General features: G+C 45.3%; 1 protein-coding gene across 4 annotated transcripts in view; it reads left to right on the top strand.

Annotated features, from left to right (window-relative positions):
• The window catches only part of afap1 (actin filament associated protein 1), a 144,523-nt gene that overhangs the window by 94,752 nt on the left and 29,771 nt on the right, over window positions 1-20,000 (top strand). For all 4 annotated transcript variants that reach the window (XM_014206540.2, XM_014206537.2, XM_014206538.2 and 1 more), the window contains exons 4-6: window positions 10,771-10,879; window positions 11,101-11,321; window positions 12,190-12,369. In XM_014206540.2, coding sequence (XP_014062015.1) covers window positions 10,771-10,879; window positions 11,101-11,321; window positions 12,190-12,369 — 510 coding nt within the window. The remainder of the gene's footprint in view (window positions 1-10,770; window positions 10,880-11,100; window positions 11,322-12,189; window positions 12,370-20,000) is intronic.

Raw genomic sequence — 20,000 nt, 5'->3', positions numbered from 1 at the left:
ACGTTCAGGCAGATGGGCAGGGACCCTGGGCATCTTTCTTTTGGTGTTTTTCAGAGTCAGTAGAAAGGCTTCTTTAGGGTCCTAAGTTTTCATAACTGTGACCTTAATTGCCTACCGTCTGTAAGCTGTTAGTGTCTTAACGACCGTTCCACAGGTGCATGTTCATTAATTGTTTATTGTTCATTGAACAAGCATGGAAAACAGTGTTTAAACCCTTTACAATGAAGATCTGTGAAGTTATTTGGATTTTTACGAATTATCTTTGAAAGGCAGGGTCCTGAAAAAGGGACGTTTCTTTTTTTGCTGAGTTTAGTATGCTTGCTTACTTACTTTATTGTGTATGTATTTCCTATTCTTATTTCTGGTGTGTCTTTCTTCTAGTACTACTTTGTTGTTGATTACTGAATTGTTGGCTTTTGAGTTTGCAAGAAAGGCGTTTCACTGTACTTGTGCATGTGACATTGAAACTTGATATTGGAATTGCAGTGAGGTCATGGAGATGGAAGGAAACGCCTTGTATTTTCCTCGGTGAACAACACAACAACGTATTTTGGCCAGCCACATCACTACTACAACCTAAATACAACGAACACAGACTTAAGACAACAGAGAATTCTAGACTCGTGCCTCTTTAAAAAGAAAAATATATGAAGGTATGACTGTGCACCCATGTAAAACTAGGCTGATCCAGGCTGAACCAGGCCCACTGATGCCAAATCAGGACAACCCAGACCAGCAGAGAGGCTGATGGGTGTCTACTGTGCTGCACCCCTCTGGTACTGTGTTGTTCCTTTCATCTCTGGGGACGTCTGGGACCAATTTGAACTTACCTTGACCTCTGCAATGGAACTTGTGTGTGTGTGCGCACCTGTGTGTGTGTGTGTGTGTGTGTGTGTGTGTGTGTGTGTGTGTGTGTGTGTGTGTGTGCGCCTGTGTGTGTGTGCGCCTGTGCCTGTGTGTGTGTGTGTGTGTGTGTGTGTGTGTGTGTGTGTGTGTGTGTGTGTGTGTGTGTGTGTGTGTGTGTGTGTGTGTGTCCTGCATGGATTTAAGAGGAGCAGATGAATGCTGTCTGTGTGGACACTGTTTTAGTAAGTTCAGTGTGTTGGAAGGTGTACAGTGACATCAACATCTCAATGATCGGAACCATGTGTCTATGTGCATGGCTCTTCTGGCATCAACCCTCCTCCAGAATACTACACTTGCTTGATGTATGTAGAGACAATAGCTACAGGCCCTCAACCTAAAGAAAAACCCAAAGCATCTTGGGAAATGTAGTCTTTCTCTGCTAGCGACCCCTCCCGCCCTCTACACCCTCAGTTCGTGAGGCTTCCCTCTGGCCGGTGCTTCAGAATGCCCATGGCTGAGAACGTTTTCAAACATTCATTAGTTCCTTGTGCTGTTGGACTACTTAATGCAACGTAAAATGTATCGGGATATATACTTATCTATCCAGTGCAATTGGGACAGCGGTCAGTTGTGAGTGAATGTATCAATGTCCTCTATATTTTTTGTGTATGCAGTATGATGGACTGACTGGTTTAAATGTATGAGGTGACAAGGTATGTGTGTGGGATCATTTTAATGGAAGGTGATGCCAAAAGAAAAATTCCATCCTGGATGGACAATAATATTTTATTCTATTCTAGACAAACTGGTAGTCTGCCTGCATCTGTCCCCTCAGTGCATCCAAACTGCCACAATGGCAAACACATTGACACAACACTGACTACTCCTCCTACACAGACAGACAGAGAACTACACGACTCACTGGACTCTGGTATGTGGAGCTCAGCCCAGTCTAGACAGACAGAGTGGACGACTGACTGGTCTCTGGAATGTTGAGCTCAGCCCAGTCTAGACAGACAGAGTGGACGACTGACTGGGCGCTGGAATGTTGAGCTCAGCCCAGTCTAGACAGACAGAGTGGACGACTGACTGGTCTCTGGAATGTGGAGCTCAGCCCAGTCTAGACAGACAGAGTGGACGACTGACTGGTCTCTGGAATGTGGAGCTCAGCCCAGTCTAGACAGACAGAGTGGACGACTGACTGGTCTCTGGAATGTGGAGCTCAGCCCAGTCTAGACAGACAGAGTGGACGACTGACTGGTCTCTGGAATGTGGAGCTCAGCCCAGTCTAGACAGACAGAGTGGACGACTGACTGGTCTCTGGAATGTTGAGCTCAGCCCAGTCTAGACAGACAGAGTGGACGACTGACTGGTCTCTGGAATGTTGAGCTCAGCCCAGTCTAGACAGACAGAGTGGACGACTGACTGGTCTCTGGAATGTGGAGCTCAGCCCAGTCTAGACAGACAGAGTGGACGACTGACTGGTCTCTGGAATGTGGAGCTCAGCCCAGTCTAGACAGACAGAGTGGACGACTGACTGGTCTCTGGAATGTGGAGCTCAGCCCAGTCTAGACAGACAGAGTGGACGACTGACTGGTCTCTGGAATGTGGAGCTCAGCCCAGTCTAGACAGACAGAGTGGACGACTGACTGGTCTCTGGAATGTGGAGCTCAGCCCAGTCTAGACAGACAGAGTGGACGACTGACTGGGCTCTGGAATGTGGAGCTCAGCCCAGTCTAGACAGACAGAGTGGACGACTGACTGGTCTCTGGAATGTGGAGCTCAGCCCAGTCTAGACAGACAGAGTGGACGACTGACTGGTCTCTGGAATGTGGAGCTCAGCCCAGTCTAGACAGACAGAGTGGACGACTGACTGGTCTCTGGAATGTGGAGCTCAGCCCAGTCTAGACAGACAGAGTGGACGACTGACTGGTCTCTGGAATGTTGAGCTCAGCCCAGTCTAGACAGACAGAGTGGACGACTGACTGGGCGCTGGAATGTTGAGCTCAGCCCAGTCTAGACAGACAGAGTGGACGACTGACTGGTCTCTGGAATGTGGAGGTCAGCCCAGTCTAGATCGAGTCAAGTTTCCAAACCAAGGTCAGGCATGTTACCTCCCTCACTGCAGCTCCCTAATTACACACTGTCTTCTCCCTGGAAGGGATGGAATTGGTGGGTTCAAAGGCACCAACTGCAGTGATCTGTTGATCTAAATGATACATGGATGGGCATTTACAATAGAATTGGTGGGTTTAAGGGTATCTGTATTTTGCAGCAAATGCAAAGATCTGTAGCAGTATTTATTTCTTGATCCTAAATGGAGTACCGGATGGGCCTATCCCATTGGTTTCATTCCTCCAGGCACACTCAGTCAAGCGCAGCTCAAGTTTTTGAAATATTTCTATACATCTGCGTGGTCGATGAGTGGGAGACAACAATAGGATGAGAGGACGTGGATGGCTTTGAGATCTGTGGAAGTTGAACAGACGGAAATGATCAGTGTTAGTTAGAGCATACACATCCATCTGGACCGACACCGCTTTGGGGTTTATGGATGCTGTTTGTTTATGGTCAATCGGAGGCTGGAATGCATTTGGACCACAATGCACTCTGTTAGTCGGCTCGTGTGATTCGTCAAGACAGATTATTGGTGTGATACGATCAGGCTGTTGGTTGTTGAGGTAGTGAAAACAATTGAAAAGTAGGTGTGTGTGTGTCCAAAGTACTTGACCAGACCTTGAGTACCTCTAATCTCGTACATAATTTCATAACAGAGTGACGGGGTCACGACTCACGTCTCCATCTCAAGTAACTCGCACTGAGTTTCAAAACACAGATCTAAAACAATCATATCTTGACAATTATTAATGTTGCTGTTGTTGCTAACTTTTTAAGGATGAAATGAGTGCATTCTGATAATGCTGAGAGGTTAGGGCCTTCCAACATCGACAGTCCCACAACACCAACGCAAACCTAACCTCCGGCTTTTGTGTTTGGAGGTCGAGATGTGAAGTGGCGTGTTTTACCTACAGAGCTTATTGTTCAACTGTCAAGATCGGACTCTTTCCTTCTCGCTTTTCTTCATTTCTCTGCCTTGAAGTCTAGAAGTGTTCCACTCGCTCAGCTTTCTTTTATTCTCTTGTCCTCCCTTGGTGCAGTGGGGAGTTTTCGTGCGGGTTAGGAGGGGTGGGGGAGCGGTTGTGGAGTTTAGTGGGCCTGTGGTCTTGCCAGAAAATGAGTTCACCACAAAGCAGTGATTCCCAGAGGAAATGTGATAAGGTTCTGGGGTCGAGCCACGTCTTTGAGTTAGTTATAGATGAGAGAGAAAGGGAGGGAATATGGGGGGGTGAGGGGGGTGAGGAGAGAGGGGGGGTGAGGAGAGAGAGGGAGGGTAGATGGGGGAGAGAGGGAGGGTAGATGGGAGGGTAGATGGGGAGGGGGGAGGGTAGATGGGGAGAGGGGGAGGGTAGATGGGGGAGACGGGGGGTGATGGGGGAGAGAGGGAGGATAGATGGGGTAGGAGAGAGGGGGGAGAGAGACGGAGGGTAGATGGGGGAAGAGAGACGGAGGGTAGATGGGGGGAGAGAGACGGAGGGTAGATGGGGGGAGGGAGACGGAGGGTAGATGGGAGAGAGGGAGGGTAGATGGGGAGGGAGAAGGGGATGGTAGATTGGGGAGAGGGGGGTGATGGGGAGAGAGGGAGGATAGATGGGGTGGGAGAGAGGGTAGATGGGAGGGTAGATGGAGAAGGGGAGGGTAGATGGGGAGAGGGAGAAGGGGAGGGTAGATAGGGGAGAGGGAGAAGGAGGGTAGATGGGGGAGGGTAGATGGGGGAGAGGGAGAAGGGGATGGTAGATGGAGAAGGGGAGGGTAGATGGGGAGAGGGAGAAGGGGAGGGTAGATGGGGGAGAGGGAGAAGGAGGGTAGATGGGGGAGGGTAGATGGGGGAGAGGGAGAAGGGGATGGTAGATGGGGGAGGGTAGATGGGGGAGAGGGAGAAGGGGAGGGTAGATGGATAGAGGGAGAATGAGTATATGGAGAGAGAGGGGGGGAAGATAAATGAGTGTAGATGGAGAGAGTATTGAAAAAAGCAGGAAGGGTTTGAAGAGTCTATTGACGCACCCGTCACAATCGTTTTTTTGAATGGGCTGCGTCTCAATCCACCACATCCGCCGATGACAGGCTTCCTAAGTCAGGCTTCCTATGTCAGGCTTCCGTGGAAGATGGCCGAGCTACAGTGGTGTAAATCGGCCTTCGTCCAAACGGTTTGGCTTACAAACTAATATGACCACTCTATGGAAAGATGAGACTCTCACGAATAGGATTTGCTCTACGACCCCCAAAAAGCCCCACGGGACTCGTCTGAAGTCAATACCAGCCGATGTGCCAACTTCTGTCTGTAGCGTCCAAACCGTTTGGGCTACAAACTAATATGACCACCACTAGTGTCACAGGACTCGTGTGACGGTAACCCGGTACCCATTTAAAAAATGAATGCAAGTACACTACATGACCAAAAGTATGTGGACACCTGCTTGTTGAACATCTCATTCCAAAATCATGGTGATTAATATGGAGTTTGTCCCCCCGTTGCTACTATATCAGCCTCCACTCTTCTGGGAAGGCTTTCCACTAGATGTTGGAACATTGCTGCGGGGACTTGCTTCCATTTGCTTCGGGCACTGATGTTGTGCCTGGCTCGCAGTCGGCGTTCCAATTCATCCCAAAGGTGTTCGATGGGGCTGAGGTCAAGGTTCTATGAAGTCCAGTCAAGTTCTTCCACACCAATCTCGACAAACCATTTCTGTATGGACCTCGCTTTGTGCGCAGGGGCATTGTCATGCTGAAACAGTAAAGGGCCTTCTGCAAACTGTTACCACAAAGTTGGAAGCACAGAATCATCTAGAATGTCATTGTATGCTGTAGCATTAGGATTTCCCTTCACTCGAACAATGAAAAAAAGCCCCAGACCATTATTCCTCCTCCACCAAACTTTACAGTGGGCACTATACATTCTGGCAGGTAGAGTTCTCCTGGCATCCGCCAAACCCATATTCATACATTGGGACTGCCAGATGGTGAAGCGTGATTCATCGCTCCAGAGAACATGTTTCCACTGCTCCCGAGTCCAATGGCGGTGAGCTCTACACCACTCCAGCCGACGCTTGGCATTGCGTATGGTGATCTTAGACTTGTGTGTGGCTGCTCGGCCATGGAAACCCATTTCATGAAGCTCCCGACGAACAGTTCTTGGGCTGATGCTGCTTCCAGAGGCAGTTTGGAACTCGGTCGTGAGTGTGGCAACCGAGGACAGACGGTTGTTACGTTTCCACTTCACAAGAACAGCACTTACAGTTGACCGGGGGCAGCTCTAGCAGGGCAGACATTTGACCAACTGACTTGTTGGAAAGGACGCATCCTATGACGGTGCCACGTTGACAGTCACTGAGCTCTTCAGTAAGGTCATTCTACTGCCAATGTTTGTCTATGGAGATTGCATGGCTGTGTGCTCGATTGTATACGCCTGTCAACAACAGGTGTGGCTGAAATAGCCGAATCCACTAATTTGAAGGCATGTCCACATACTTTTGTATATATAGTGTATGTAGGTAGTTTTGTGCCAACAAAAATAAGGGGTTAAAAACAATATATCTCCTAGGTATAGGACATACACTTAAAATCCTTATTCCTTCTCGACTTGTTTTTGGACTGTCTGTTTTATGAATGTGTTATTCAGTACGTTTCTATGGGCTATAGTAGTAAATTCATTATTTTATCAAATCATTTTGTTATATATGTTAGATTAGTAGAACACCCCCCCCTTTTAGAGGTTAAAGACATGGGCTAATGGGAAGTTATGTAGATAGACTGAGGAAGCATTTTGGTGATTAATCTGTGTTTATCATTAATGGTTAGTGTTTGTCAGTTTGCAGTTTGGCTGGGCCTTGTCAGAGTGGCTGAGAGTTGGGGCTGCAGACTGTTAATGGTCCTCTTTCACCCTGGTCATCGAGCTAAATGGACTGTGGCTACTAGAATGCAGGCCCAATACATAGCATCATTCAGTTATAGCAGTATGTTAGTGTGTATATCAGAACTCAGCATTTTAGTTTGTTCAGCTACCATTTCCCTTTTGGCCAGTAAGTGTAGTTTAGAGTCATCGTATTGACTTTGCATTGAGCTTTTCCCCAATCTAGATGGATGCATACGGTGTTACTGCTAGTAGTAATCTGGTCCAGTCCTGCAGGATGTGTGTCAAGGTTAACCTTGACCTTTTGTGAGTATTGCCCCACATCCCAAATCCACTGTGCATCCTTCAGTATGAATGCTTTGATCATGACACAGTGACACATCATTTCTGACATAGCTCTGCACTGTAAAACAACACACAGAAATTGTTTTATCGCTTCTCCCTTTTATGAATAGACACATATTTTACCGTCATTTACCGCCTTTGTGGCCGCGAGCAACGGCCCATAGCACTGGCGTTTCACAACTGTGGTAGATTTTCCCCTAAAAATGGCAGCTGCAAAATACAATTAGAGCGGACTTTTCCATGAGAAGAAACGGGGGGGTGGAAGGCTTTATCGGAGGTAATAGACGTAACTGCTTGTTGTTGGCGCGAGAGGTCATTGTCATCGTTACAGCAGGTTGTCAAGTGGACCTTTTATAGGACGGGCTTCCAGGCGACATGATGCGGATAATGGGGCCTGAGTTTTTACCTGAGCACGTAACCTGGCTAGGGAAACCCTGGTCACCTGATCAGGTAGCACTCATGGTCTTAGATATAGAGAGTATTAACAACACCCCTAAGAGAACCTCAGAGAGTGTTAACACCCCAAAGAGAACCTCAGAGAGTGTTAACACCCCAAAGAGAACCTGAGTGTGTTAACAACACCCCAAAGAGAACCTCAGAGAGTGTTAACACCCCAAAGAGAACCTGAGTGTGTTAACAACACCCCAAATAGAACCTCAGTGAGTGTTAACAACACCCCAAATAGAACCTCAGAGAGTGTTAACAACACCCCAAATAGAACCTCAGAGAGTGTTAACAACACCCCAAATAGAACCTCAGTGTGTTAACAACACCCCAAAGAGAACCTCAGAGAGTGTTAACAACACCCCAAAGAGAACCTCAGTGAGTATTAACAACACCGAAAGAGAACCTGAGTGTGTTAACAACACCCCAAAGAGAACCTGAGTGTGTTAACAACACCCCAAAGAGAACCTGAGTGTGTTAACAACACCCCAAAGAGAACCTCAGAGAGTGTTAACAACACCCCAAAGAGAACCTGAGTGTGTTAACACCCCAAAGAGAACCTCAGTGAGTGTTAACAACACCCCAAATAGAACCTCAGAGAGTGTTAACAACACCCCAAATAGAACCTCAGAGAGGGTTAACAACACCCCAAATAGAACCTCAGTGTGTTAACAACACCCCAAAGAGAACCTCAGAGAGTGTTAACAACACCCCAAAGAGAACCTCAGTGAGTATTAACAACACCCCAAATAGAACCTCAGAGAGTGTTAACAACACCCCAAATAGAACCTCAGTGTGTTAACAACACCCCAAAGAGAACCTCAGAGAGTGTTAACAACACCCCAAAGAGAACCTCAGTGTGTTAACAACACCCCAAAGAAAACCTCAGAGAGTGTTAACAACACCCCAAAGAGAACCTGAGTGTGTTAACAACACCCCAAAGAGAACCTCAGAGAGTGTTAACAACACCCCAAAGAGAACCTCAGAGAGGGTTAATACCCCAAAGAGAACCTGAGTGTGTTAACACCCCAAATAGAACCTCAGTGAGTGTTAACAACACCCCATCGAGAACCTGAGTGTGTTAACAACACCCCAAAGAGAACCTGAGAGAGTGTTAACAACACCCCAAAGAGAACCTGAGAGAGTGTTAACACCCCAAAGAGAACCTGAGTGTGTTAACACCCCAAAGAGAACCTCAGAGAGTGTTAACAACACCCCAAAGAGAACCTGAGTGTGTTAACACCCCAAATAGAACCTCAGTGTGTTAACAACACCCCAAATAGAACCTCAGTGTGTTAACAACACCCAAAAGAGAACCTCAGAGAGTGTTAACACCCCAAAGAGAACCTCAGAGAGTGTTAACACCCCAAAGAGAACCTCAGAGAGTGTTGACAACACCCCAAAGAGAACCTCAGAGAGTGTTAACACCCCAAAGAGAACCTCAGAGAGTGTTAACACCCCAAAGAGAACCTCAGAGAGTGTTAACACCCCAAAGAGAACCTCAGAGACTGTTAACAACACCCCAAAGAGAACCTCAGAGAGTGTTAACACCCCGAAGAGAACCTCAGAGAGTGTTAACACCCCAAAGAGAACCTCAGAGAGTGTTAACACCCCAAAGAGAACCTCAGAGAGTGTTAACACCCCAAAGGCCCATAAGAAGCTATTCTCCATCCCAAGTTATCGCTCTCCAGCAGAGAACTCTCTCTGTATTCTCTCTCTTTCTGGGTGAAAACCAGCTCTGGGAACGCTCAAATCACTGCATTGAATGTTAACGGAGAAGATATTTATTTCCATGCGCTTGGAGAGATTATGAGATAAACATTTTATTGCCGCAATTATGTTATTTTAAGAGCTGAACGCAAAGACCTCGGTGCGTAGTAGCGCCAGCCAAGATGCATAACGTCAGTGAGGTGGTTTATCCTCACGCCCTAGCTAGCTAAGTGGAGTAGAGTAAACAACCACAAGTAAGTGTTATTTTCCATCCCACTCCTTCTCTTTTACTTCTCCCTCTGTCTCTCTCTCACTCTCTCGCTCATCTCCTAAGTGGAAAAGCATCACTTCTTAGTGAAACGTTTTACATGTTGATTGCCTCTGTGGCAGTGTAACACTTCAAAGCCAATCACGAGTTAACTCAGCGGATAACTCAATGAATGACTTCCTCTCACTGTCTCACTGATAACATAGAGATAAGACGGCCACCATGTTTACCGGGGTCACACTTACGCACTTACGGACCTCCCATCAGAAGTAGCTACTTCCTGTGGTTTTGCGCTGCCGTAACAGACGTATTGCCCTCACTGTGGCACTCTCCCATAGACCACAGTGAAACGTAACAAATGCCTCTCTGTTTATCACACTACTTACTGTACGAGCTAACGTCTCCTCTCTCTCTCTCTCTCTCTCTCTCTCTCTCTCTCTCTGTCTCTCTCTCTGTCTCTCTCTATCTCTCTCTCTCTCTCTCTCTCTCTCTCTCTGTCTCTCTCTGTGTGTGTGTGTGAGGTTAGAGGTAGACGTGAGCACACTAATGTACAAGTTAACCCAGTACCTCTCTCTCTCTCTCTCCCCCTCTCTCTCTCTCTCGCTCTCTCTCTCTCTCTCTCTCTCTGTCTCTCTCTCTCCCCCCTCTCTCTCTCTCTCTGTCTCTCTCTCTCTCTCTCTGTCTCTCTCTCTCTCTCTCTCCCCCTCTCTCTCTCTCTGTCTGTCTCTCTCTCTCTCTCTCTCTCTCTCTGTCTCTCTCTCTCTCCCCCTCTCTCTCTCTCTCTCTCTCTCTCTCTCTCTCTGTCTCTCTCTCTCTCTCTCTCTCTCTGTCTCTCTCTCTCTCTCTCTCTCTCTCTCTCTCTCTCTCTCTCTCTCTGTCTCTCTCTCTCTCTCTCTCTCTCTCTCTCTCTCTCTCTCTCTCTCTCTCTCTCTCTCTCTCTCTCTCTCTCTCTCTCTCTCTCTCTCTCTCTCTGTCTCTCTCTCGCTCTCTCTCTCTGTCTCTCTCTCTCTCTCTCTCTCTCTCTCTCTCCGTCTCTCTCTCTCTCTCCCCCTCTCTCTCTCTCTCCCCCTCTCTCTCTCTCTCTCTCCTCTCTCTGTCTCTGTGTGTGTGTGTGAGGTTAGAGGTAGATGTGAGCACACTAATGTACAAGTTAACCCAGTACCTCTCTCTCTCCCTGTGTTTGATCCAGCCTCCAGACAACGGGCCTCCTCCTCTCCCCAGCTGCTCTCTTCCAGAGGGATACTATGAAGAGGCCGTCCCCCTCAGTCCTGGAAAAGCTCCAGAATACATCACCTCCAGTGAGCTTACAAAATATAGACACACACACACACACACACACACACACACACACACACACACACACACACACACACACACACACACACACACACACACACACACACAATGAAACCACACATGTTGAACACCCCTTCCCCCTAAACACACATTTAGTCAGGATACATATAACCCCTCAATATCTAACACATTCTACCTGGTCCCTCTCTCGTCTATCACTCAGACTATGATTCTGACCAGATGAGCAGTTCGTATGAGTCGTATGACGAGGAGGAGGAGGATGGGAAGGGGAACAGAGGGAAGAAGATGCGTCACCAGTGGCCTAGCGAGGAGGCCTCCATGGACCTGGTCAAGGACGCACGCATCTGTGCCTTCCTGCTGCGCAAGAAACGCTTCGGCCAGTGGACCAAGCTGCTCTGTGTCATCAAGGACAACAAGCTGCTGGTACGGACACATGAACAGATACAGACACGCACTATCAGCATCACATACAAGAACACACACACACTCTCTCTCTCACACTCTGTTTCGTCTACCCCTGCAACGTCATACTCCCTCACAGACCATGCTGGTGTGTTGTGGATGATTGCTTGTGCTCGCAGACATGTGCTCGTAGAGTGTCAGTTGTCCTTTACCTGTCAAATCCTGAAAATTAGCTCTCGCTTCCTTTCTCCTCCCTCTCTCCTCTCTTCTTCCTCTCTCCTCTCTCTTCCCTTTCTCCTCCCTCCTTCCTCTCTCCGTCCTCTCTCCTCCATCCATCCTCCCTCTTCCTCTCTTCTCCTTTCGCTCCCTCTATCCTCCCTCTCTCTCTCTCCTCCATCTCTCCCTCTCTCTTCCTCTCTTCCTCTCTCCTTCCTCTTCCTCTCTCCTCCCTCACTCCTCCCCTCTCCTTTCTCCTCTCTCCTCCTCTCTCTTCCCTCCCTCTTCCTCTCTCCTCTCTCTTCCTCTCTCTTCCGCTCTCCTTCCGCTCTCCTTCCTCTCTCCTCCCTCTCTCTTCCTCCATCCTCTCCCTCTCTCCTCCCTCCCTCTTCCTCTCTCCTCTCTCTTCCTCTCTCTTACGCTCTCCTTCCTCTCTCCTTCCTCTCTCCTCCCTCTCTCTTCCTCCATCCTCACTCTCTCTCCTCTCTTCCTGTCTCTTCCTGTCTCCTCCCTCTCTCCTCTCTCTTCCTCTCTCCTCTCTCTTCCACTCTCTTCTGCTCTCCTTCCTCTCTCCTCCCTCTCTCTTCCTCCATCCTCACTCTCTCTCCTCTCTTCCTGTCTCTTCCTGTCTCCTCCCTCTCTCCTCCCTCTCTCTTCCTCTCTCTTCCTCTAGTGCTACAAGTCATCCAAAGACCAGACCCCCCAGATGGAGCTGCTGTTATCAGGCTGTAGCATCACACATGTCCCCAAGGACGGCAAGAAGAAGAAACACGAGCTGAAGATAGTCCACCAGGGGGCAGACGCCCTGGTCCTGGCCGTGCAGAGCAAAGAGCAGGCTGAGGAGTGGCTCAAGGTAACACAATAACCCGACACACAGATTATGATGTTACAGCAGTACACTATTGTAGTCTGAGTGGATCAGGGTAGAACAATAACCCGACACACAGATTATGATGTTACAGCAGTACACTATTGTAGTCTGAGTGGATCAGGGTAGAACAATAACCCGACACACAGATTATGATGTTACAGCAGTACACTATTGTAGTCTGAGTGGATCAGGGTAGAACAATAACCCGACACACAGATTATGATGTTACAGCAGTACACTATTGTAGTCTGAGTGGATCAGGGTAGCACAATAACCCGACACACAGATTATGATGTTACAGCAGTACACTATTGTAGTCTGAGTGGATCAGGGTAACACAATAACCCGACACACAGATTATGATGTTACAGCAGTACACTATTGTAGTCTGAGTGGATCAGGGTAGAACAATAACCCGACACACAGATTATGATGTTACAGCAGTACACTATTGTAGTCTGAGTGGATCAGGGTAGAACAATAACCCGACACACAGATTATGATGTTACAGCAGTACACTATAGTAGTCTGAGTGGATCAGGGTAGAACAATAACCCCACACACAGATTATGATGTTACAGCAGTACACTATTGTAGTCTGAGTGGATCAGGGTAGCACAATAACCTGACACACAGATTATGATGTTACAGCAGTACACTATTGTAGTCTGAGTGGATCAGGGTAGCACAATAACCCGACACACAGATGATGATGTTACAGCAGTACACTATTGTAGTCTGAGTGGATCAGGGTAGAACAATAACCTGACACACAGATTATGATGTTACAGCAGTACACTATTGTAGTCTGAGTGGATCAGGGTAACACAATAACCCGACACACAGATTATGATGTTACAGCAGTACACTATTGTAGTCTGAGTGGATCAGGGTAGCACAATAACCCGACACACAGATTATGATGTTACAACAGTACACTATTGTAGTCTGAGTGGATCAGGGTAACACAATAACCCGACACACAGATTATGATGTTACAGCAGTACACTATTGTAGTCTGAGTGGATCAGGGTAGAACAATAACCCGACACACAGATTATGATGGTTTTCTATCAGACAATGGTCCCGATGTTACCACGACACTGTAGTAGACGGAGTGACATACTAATAGGTGCATTGGAGGATCCCTCATTGTTGACAAGACAATGACAAGTTGGCTAAAGAAGCAGGAACAGACTGGTACAGTGGAGAGGGATCATCTAGTCCAGGGTACTCTTGGGGGGTGAAAACAGGATGGAGTAAATTTACTGTAAATCCTGAAGGAAGATGCTGTATATTTTTGAGAGAATAAAAGAACGATTCATCTCGTGGTATGCTCGTCCAAAGGTACAGTAGGCCACTGGTTGTTTTTCTTGGGGAGCGACTCCTTTGGTCCTGTATGAAAATAAATGCTCTATTTTTGCCCGAGCGGACAAGTGTCTTTATGATATTGCATTAGGGGCCAGAGGGTTATTTTGAGCAGGTGTTTCTGATGTCAGGATGTTTGGTTAGTATCTGTGAAACAGTCTCTCTCAGATCTCACCTCTGTTTCTCTCCTGGAGACCTGAAAGTAAAGCATCCTGCTGACTTCTTTTTCCACTCTGCCCCATATGTCATTCCGATACCGTCGTCTTTGAGCTATTCTGTTTCAATCGCAGTATGGAAGAGGCCATGGGGGGGGTTTAAATTCAAAGAAACACACACACACACACAGACAGACACACACACACACAACCATTGTTTATCCTTGTGCAGCTATTTTAAGAGCCCTTCTCCTTCCTCGTTTCCCTTTTCACCGCTCCTGCCAGCGAACTGCCCTAGCCTCTAGCTTACCGAAAGGGCCCTTTGTAACTGAGTTTGGACCCGGCCTTTTTCATACAGCACCTCAATCTGTGAAAAGCCCGGTTAGAGAGGCCCTGTTAAAAAGCGAACGGTCTGCTATTTCGTCCTGTGCAGAATGCTGATGGAAACAGCAACCAGTCAAATTTGCTTTCCCAACCCTATTACGTGTAAATGGTGGGTCCCTACAGGAGGTTGTTCAGAAATAAGGGAATTAAAAGGAAACAGTGTATTTTTTGTTCTGATTTGATTACTCCTTCCACATGGTAATTAGCTTTGTTTATTGCTTAACAGCACACTAGGGTAGCGCCAAGGTACCTGCTAGCAGCCGCAATGGACTGCACAAATATACAAACCGAACCAGCGAAGAAGAAAAACCACAACATCCGTAATTATCGCTCGAGACGGGACATTGACGCATATTTGGTCAGGTGTCTGAAAACATGCACGATAAAAACACATTGAACCAATAAATGTGAACACGGAATAAACCAATACCCTTCAACCTCACCCCAAACAAACTCTCTGTTTCAAGTGATTAACATCTAACCCAATGATGCTTGCAATCAGCACGCCCAATTATGTGGCCCGGCTGGCCACGGTTCAGCGTACACCGAAACGGGGGCCTGGACTAGAGGAATTGGATTGAAGGCACATGTGCCCCCCTTGCGTTATTAACTGTACAGTGAGGGAGGAGATATTCTCTTGGCCAGCTCAGCATACAATTACGCCTGGGGGTGTTTGCGCGCCTCACAGAGCCAAACTGATTAGTGTGGAGTATGTGTTTGGAGATTAGGGCTGGACGTGGCCTAGGAGCGCTGGGGAAAAGCGCTCTCTGTTTCTCTATCGCTTTCTTTGTCTTTATTTCTCTCTCTTCCTTTATCGCTCACTCTTTATCTCTATCTCTCTCTCTCTTGCGCTCTCTCCCTCTCTTTCTCTGTTCCTCAATCCAGAGACGCAGAGCTTCGATAAATAATCACTCTTGCGTTTCACATTAAAGAATGAGTAATGGAAATAAAATATCTTGGTTATCACCCTAGTCGGAGGATAAGAATCACATGTCCAACACGATGTCCCTGTAGTGAGTCATGTAAGACTGCATTAGTAAATAGAGACGGGACTAGAACGGAGCCTTGAGGCACTCCAATACTAATGTGAAATTCAGACATATACACATCTTGTTTATAGAATCAACATGTCCATATTGTGTTGTAAAGACCTGTTTATGGAATCAACATGTTGTGTTGGTCATCTTTTCTAATCTGTTCCAGCTCTTCTTTCTTCTCTTTTGCTCCGTCTTCCCTTCCCTCATTTCCGCTTTGTCTCTAGCGCTCCTCTTCTTCCTCTCTACTGTGTTAACATATAGATTAGAAGAATAGAAGGGTCTGAATACTTATGTAAGTAAGGTATTTCTGTTTTTTTATTTTAAATACATTTTCTAAAATTTCTAAAAACCTGTTTTCATTTTGTCTTTATGGGGTATTGTGATGTCTTTATGGGGTATTGTGATGTCATTATGGGGTATTGTGATGTCATTATGGGGTATTGTGATGTCTTTATGGGGTATTGTGATGTCTTTATGGGGTATTGTGATGTCTTTATGGGTTATTGTGATGTCTTTATGGGGTATTGTGATGTCATTATGGGGTATTGTGATGTCTTTATGGTGTATTGTGATGTCTTTATGGGGTATTGTGATGTCATTATGGGGTATTGTGATGTCTTTATGGGGTATTGTGATGTCTTTATGGGGTATTGTGATGTCTTTATGGGGTATTGTGATGTCATTATGGGGTATTGTGATGTCTTTATGGGGTATTGTGATGTCTTTATGGGGTATTGTGATGTCTCTATGGGGTATTGTGATGTCTTTATGGGGTATTGTGATGTCTTTATGGGGTATTGTGATGTCTTTATGGGGTATTGTGATGTCTCTATGGGGTATTGTGATGTCTTTATGGGGTATTGTGATGTCTCTATGGGGTATTGTGATGTCTTTATGGGGTATTGTGATGTCTTTATGGGGTATTGTGATGTCTCTATGGGGTATTGTGATGTCTTTATGGGGTATTGTGATGTCTCTATGGGGTATTGTGATGTCTTTATGGGGTATTGTGATGTCTTTATGGGGTATTGTGATGTCTTTATGGGGTATTGTGATGTCTTTATGGGGTATTGTGATGTCTTTATGGGGTATTGTGATGTCTCTATGGGGTATTGTGATGTCTTTATGGGGGTATTGTGATGTCTTTATGGGGTATTGTGATGTCTTTATGGGGTATTGTGATGTCTTTATGGGGTATTGTGATGTCTTTATGGGGTATTGTGATGTCTCTATGGGGTATTGTGATGTCATTATGGGGTATTGTGATGTCATTATGGGGTATTGTGATGTCTCTATGGGGTATTGTGATGTCTCTTATGGGGTATTGTGATGTCTTTATGGGGTATTGTGATGTCTTTATGGGGTATTGTGATGTCTTTATGGGGTATTGTGATGTCATTATGGGGTATTGTGATGTCTTTATGGGGTATTGTGATGTCTTTATGGGGTATTGTGATGTCTTTATGGGGTATTGTGATGTCTTTATGGGGTATTGTGATGTCTTTATGGGGTATTGTGATGTCTTTATGGGGTATTGTGATGTCATTATGGGGTATTGTGATGTCATTATGGGGTATTGTGATGTCTTTATGGGGTATTGTGATGTCTTTATGGGGTATTGTGATGTCATTAATGGGTATTGTGATGTCATTATTGGGTATTGTGATGTCTTTATGGGGTATTGTGATGTCTTTATGGGGTATTGTGATGTCTCTATGGGGTATTGTGATGTCTTTATGGGGTATTGTGATGTCTCTATGGGGTATTGTGATGTCTTTATGGGGTATTGTGATGTCGTTATGGGGTATTGTGATGTCTTTATGGGGTATTGTGATGTCTTTATGGGGTATTGTGATGTCTCTATGGGGTATTGTGATGTCTCTATGGGGTATTGTGATGTCTCTATGGGGTATTGTGATGTCTCTATGGGGTATTGTGATGTCTTTATGGGGTATTGTGATGTCTCTATGGGGTATTGTGATGTCTTTATGGGGTATTGTGATGTCTTTATGGGGTATTGTGATGTCTCTATGGGGTATTGTGATGTCATTATGGGGTATTGTGATGTCTTTATGGGGTATTGTGATGTCTTTATGGGGTATTGTGATGTCTTTATGGGGTATTGTGATGTCATTATGGGGTATTGTGATGTCATTATGGGGTATTGTGATGTCTTTATGGGTTATTGTGATGTCTTTATGGGGTATTGTGATGTCATTATGGGGTATTGTGATGTCTCTATGGGGTATTGTGATGTCATTATGGGGTATTGTGATGTCTTTATGGGGTATTGTGATGTCATTATGGGGTATTGTGATGTCTCTATGGGGTATTGTGATGTCATTATGGGGTATTGTGATGTCTTTATGGGGTATTGTGATGTCATTATGGGGTATTGTGATGTCATTATGGGGTATTGTGATGTCATTATGGGGTATTGTGATGTCTTTATGGGGTATTGTGATGTCTTTATGGGGTATTGTGATGTCATTATGGGGTATTGTGATGTCATTATGGGGTATTGTGATGTCATTATGGGGTATTGTGATGTCTTTATGGGGTATTGTGATGTCTTTATGGGGTATTGTGATGTCTTTATGGGGTATTGTGATGACTTTATGGGTATTGTGATGTCTTTATGGGGTATTGTGATGTCATTATGGGGTATTGTGATGTCATTATGGGGTATTGTGATGTCTCTATGGGGTATTGTGTTTAGATTGCTGAGGATTTTTATTATTTATTTAATCCATTTTAGAATATGTGGGGAAAAATGAAAGGGTCTGAATACTTTCCAAAGGCACTGTAGATTCAATGGTTGTAAAGATGGGGAGAGGTATGTCCATAGTAAAGAGACGCTCTGCTTTTTTGACTCCACAAACAAAAAAGCTAGTCCTGCAGGCTCTACTTTTGTCTTATCTTGATTAATGTCCAGACATGTGGTCGAGTACAGCAAAGAAAGACCTATTTAAGCAGCAGCTGGCCCAGAATCGAGCCGAACCTCTTGCTCTTCATTGTAATCAGAGGGCTGATATTAATACTATGCATGCCAGTCTCTCTTGGCTAAGAGTTGAGGAGAGACTGACTGCATCACTTCTTCTTTTTATAAGGAACAAACATTGTGTTGAAAATTTCAAATTGTTGGCATAGTCAACTTACACACAGCTCTGACATACACACTTAGCCCACCAGACATGCCACCAGGGGTCTTTTCACAGTCTCTAAATCCAGAACAAATACAAGAAATGTACAGTATTATAGAGCCATTATTGCTTGGAACCTTTCATCTCATATTGCTGAAATGAACAAGAAACCTGGTTTAAAAAACAGATAAAGCAACACCTCACAGCACAACGCCTCTCCCCTATTTGACCTAGATAGTTTGTGTGTATGCATTGATATGTAGGCTGCGTGTGCCGTTTTTAAATGTATGTAGTTCTGTCCTTGAGCTGTTCTTGTCTATTAATGTTCTGTATTATGTCATGTTCTGTGTGGACCCCAGGAAGAGTAGCTGCTGCTTTTGCAACAGCTAATGGGGATCCAAATATAATCACTGTTAAGACTCAGTCCCTCTGTCATCTCTGTTAAGACTCACAGTAACTCTATAATCCCTGTTAAGACTCAGTCTCTCTATAATCACTTGTAAGACTCAGTATCTCTATAATCACTGTTAAAACTCAGTATTTTTATCATCTCTGTTAAGACTCACAGTAACTCTATAATCCCTGTTAAGGTTGACTGTTAAGACTCAGTATGTCTCTATAATCACTGTTAAGACTCAGTATGTCTATAATCACTGTTAAGAATCATTTTCTCTATAGTCACTGTTAAGACTCGTTTTCTCTATAGTCACTGTTAAGACTCAGTCTCTCTATAATCACTGTTAAGACTCAGTCTCTCTAATCACTGTTAAGACTCTGTCTCTCTATAATCACGGTTAAGACGCAGTCTCTCTATAATCACTGTTAAGACTCAGTCTCTCTAATCCCTGTTAAGACTCACAGTCTCTCTATAATTACTGTTAAGACTCAGTCTCTCTATAATCACTGTTAAGACTCAGTCTCTCTAATCACTGTTAAGACTCAGTCTCGCTATAATCACTGTTAAGACTCAGTCTCTATAATCACTGTTAAGATTCAGTCTCTCTATAATCACTGTTAAGACTCAGTCTCTCTAATCACTGTTAAGACTCAGTCTCTCTATAATCACTGTTAAGACTCAGTCTCTCTATAATCACTGTTAAGACTCACAGTCCCTCTATAATCTCTGTTAAGACTCAGTCTCTCTATAATCACTGTTAAGACTCACAGTCCCTCTATAATCACTGTTAAGACTCACAGTCCCTCTATAATCTCTGTTAAGACTCAGTCTCTCTATAATCACTGTTAAGACTCACAGTCCCTCTATAATCTCTGTTAAGACTCAGTCTCTCTATTATCTCTGTTAAGACTCAGTCTCTCTATAATCACTGTTAAGACTGAGTCTCTATAATCACTGTTAAGATTCAGTCTCTCTGTAATCACTGTTAAGACTCAGTCTCTCTATAATCACTGTTAAGACTCACAGTCCCTCTATAATCACTGTTAAGACTCACAGTCTCTCTATAATCTCTGTTAAGACTCAGTCTCTCTATAATCACTGTTAAGACTCAGTCTCTATAATCACTGTT

The sequence above is a fragment of the Salmo salar genome, chromosome ssa07, assembly GCF_905237065.1.
Source record: "Salmo salar chromosome ssa07, Ssal_v3.1, whole genome shotgun sequence".
Taxonomy (NCBI): Eukaryota; Metazoa; Chordata; class Actinopteri; order Salmoniformes; family Salmonidae; genus Salmo; species Salmo salar.
This window is presented reverse-complemented; position numbering and strand designations above follow the sequence as displayed.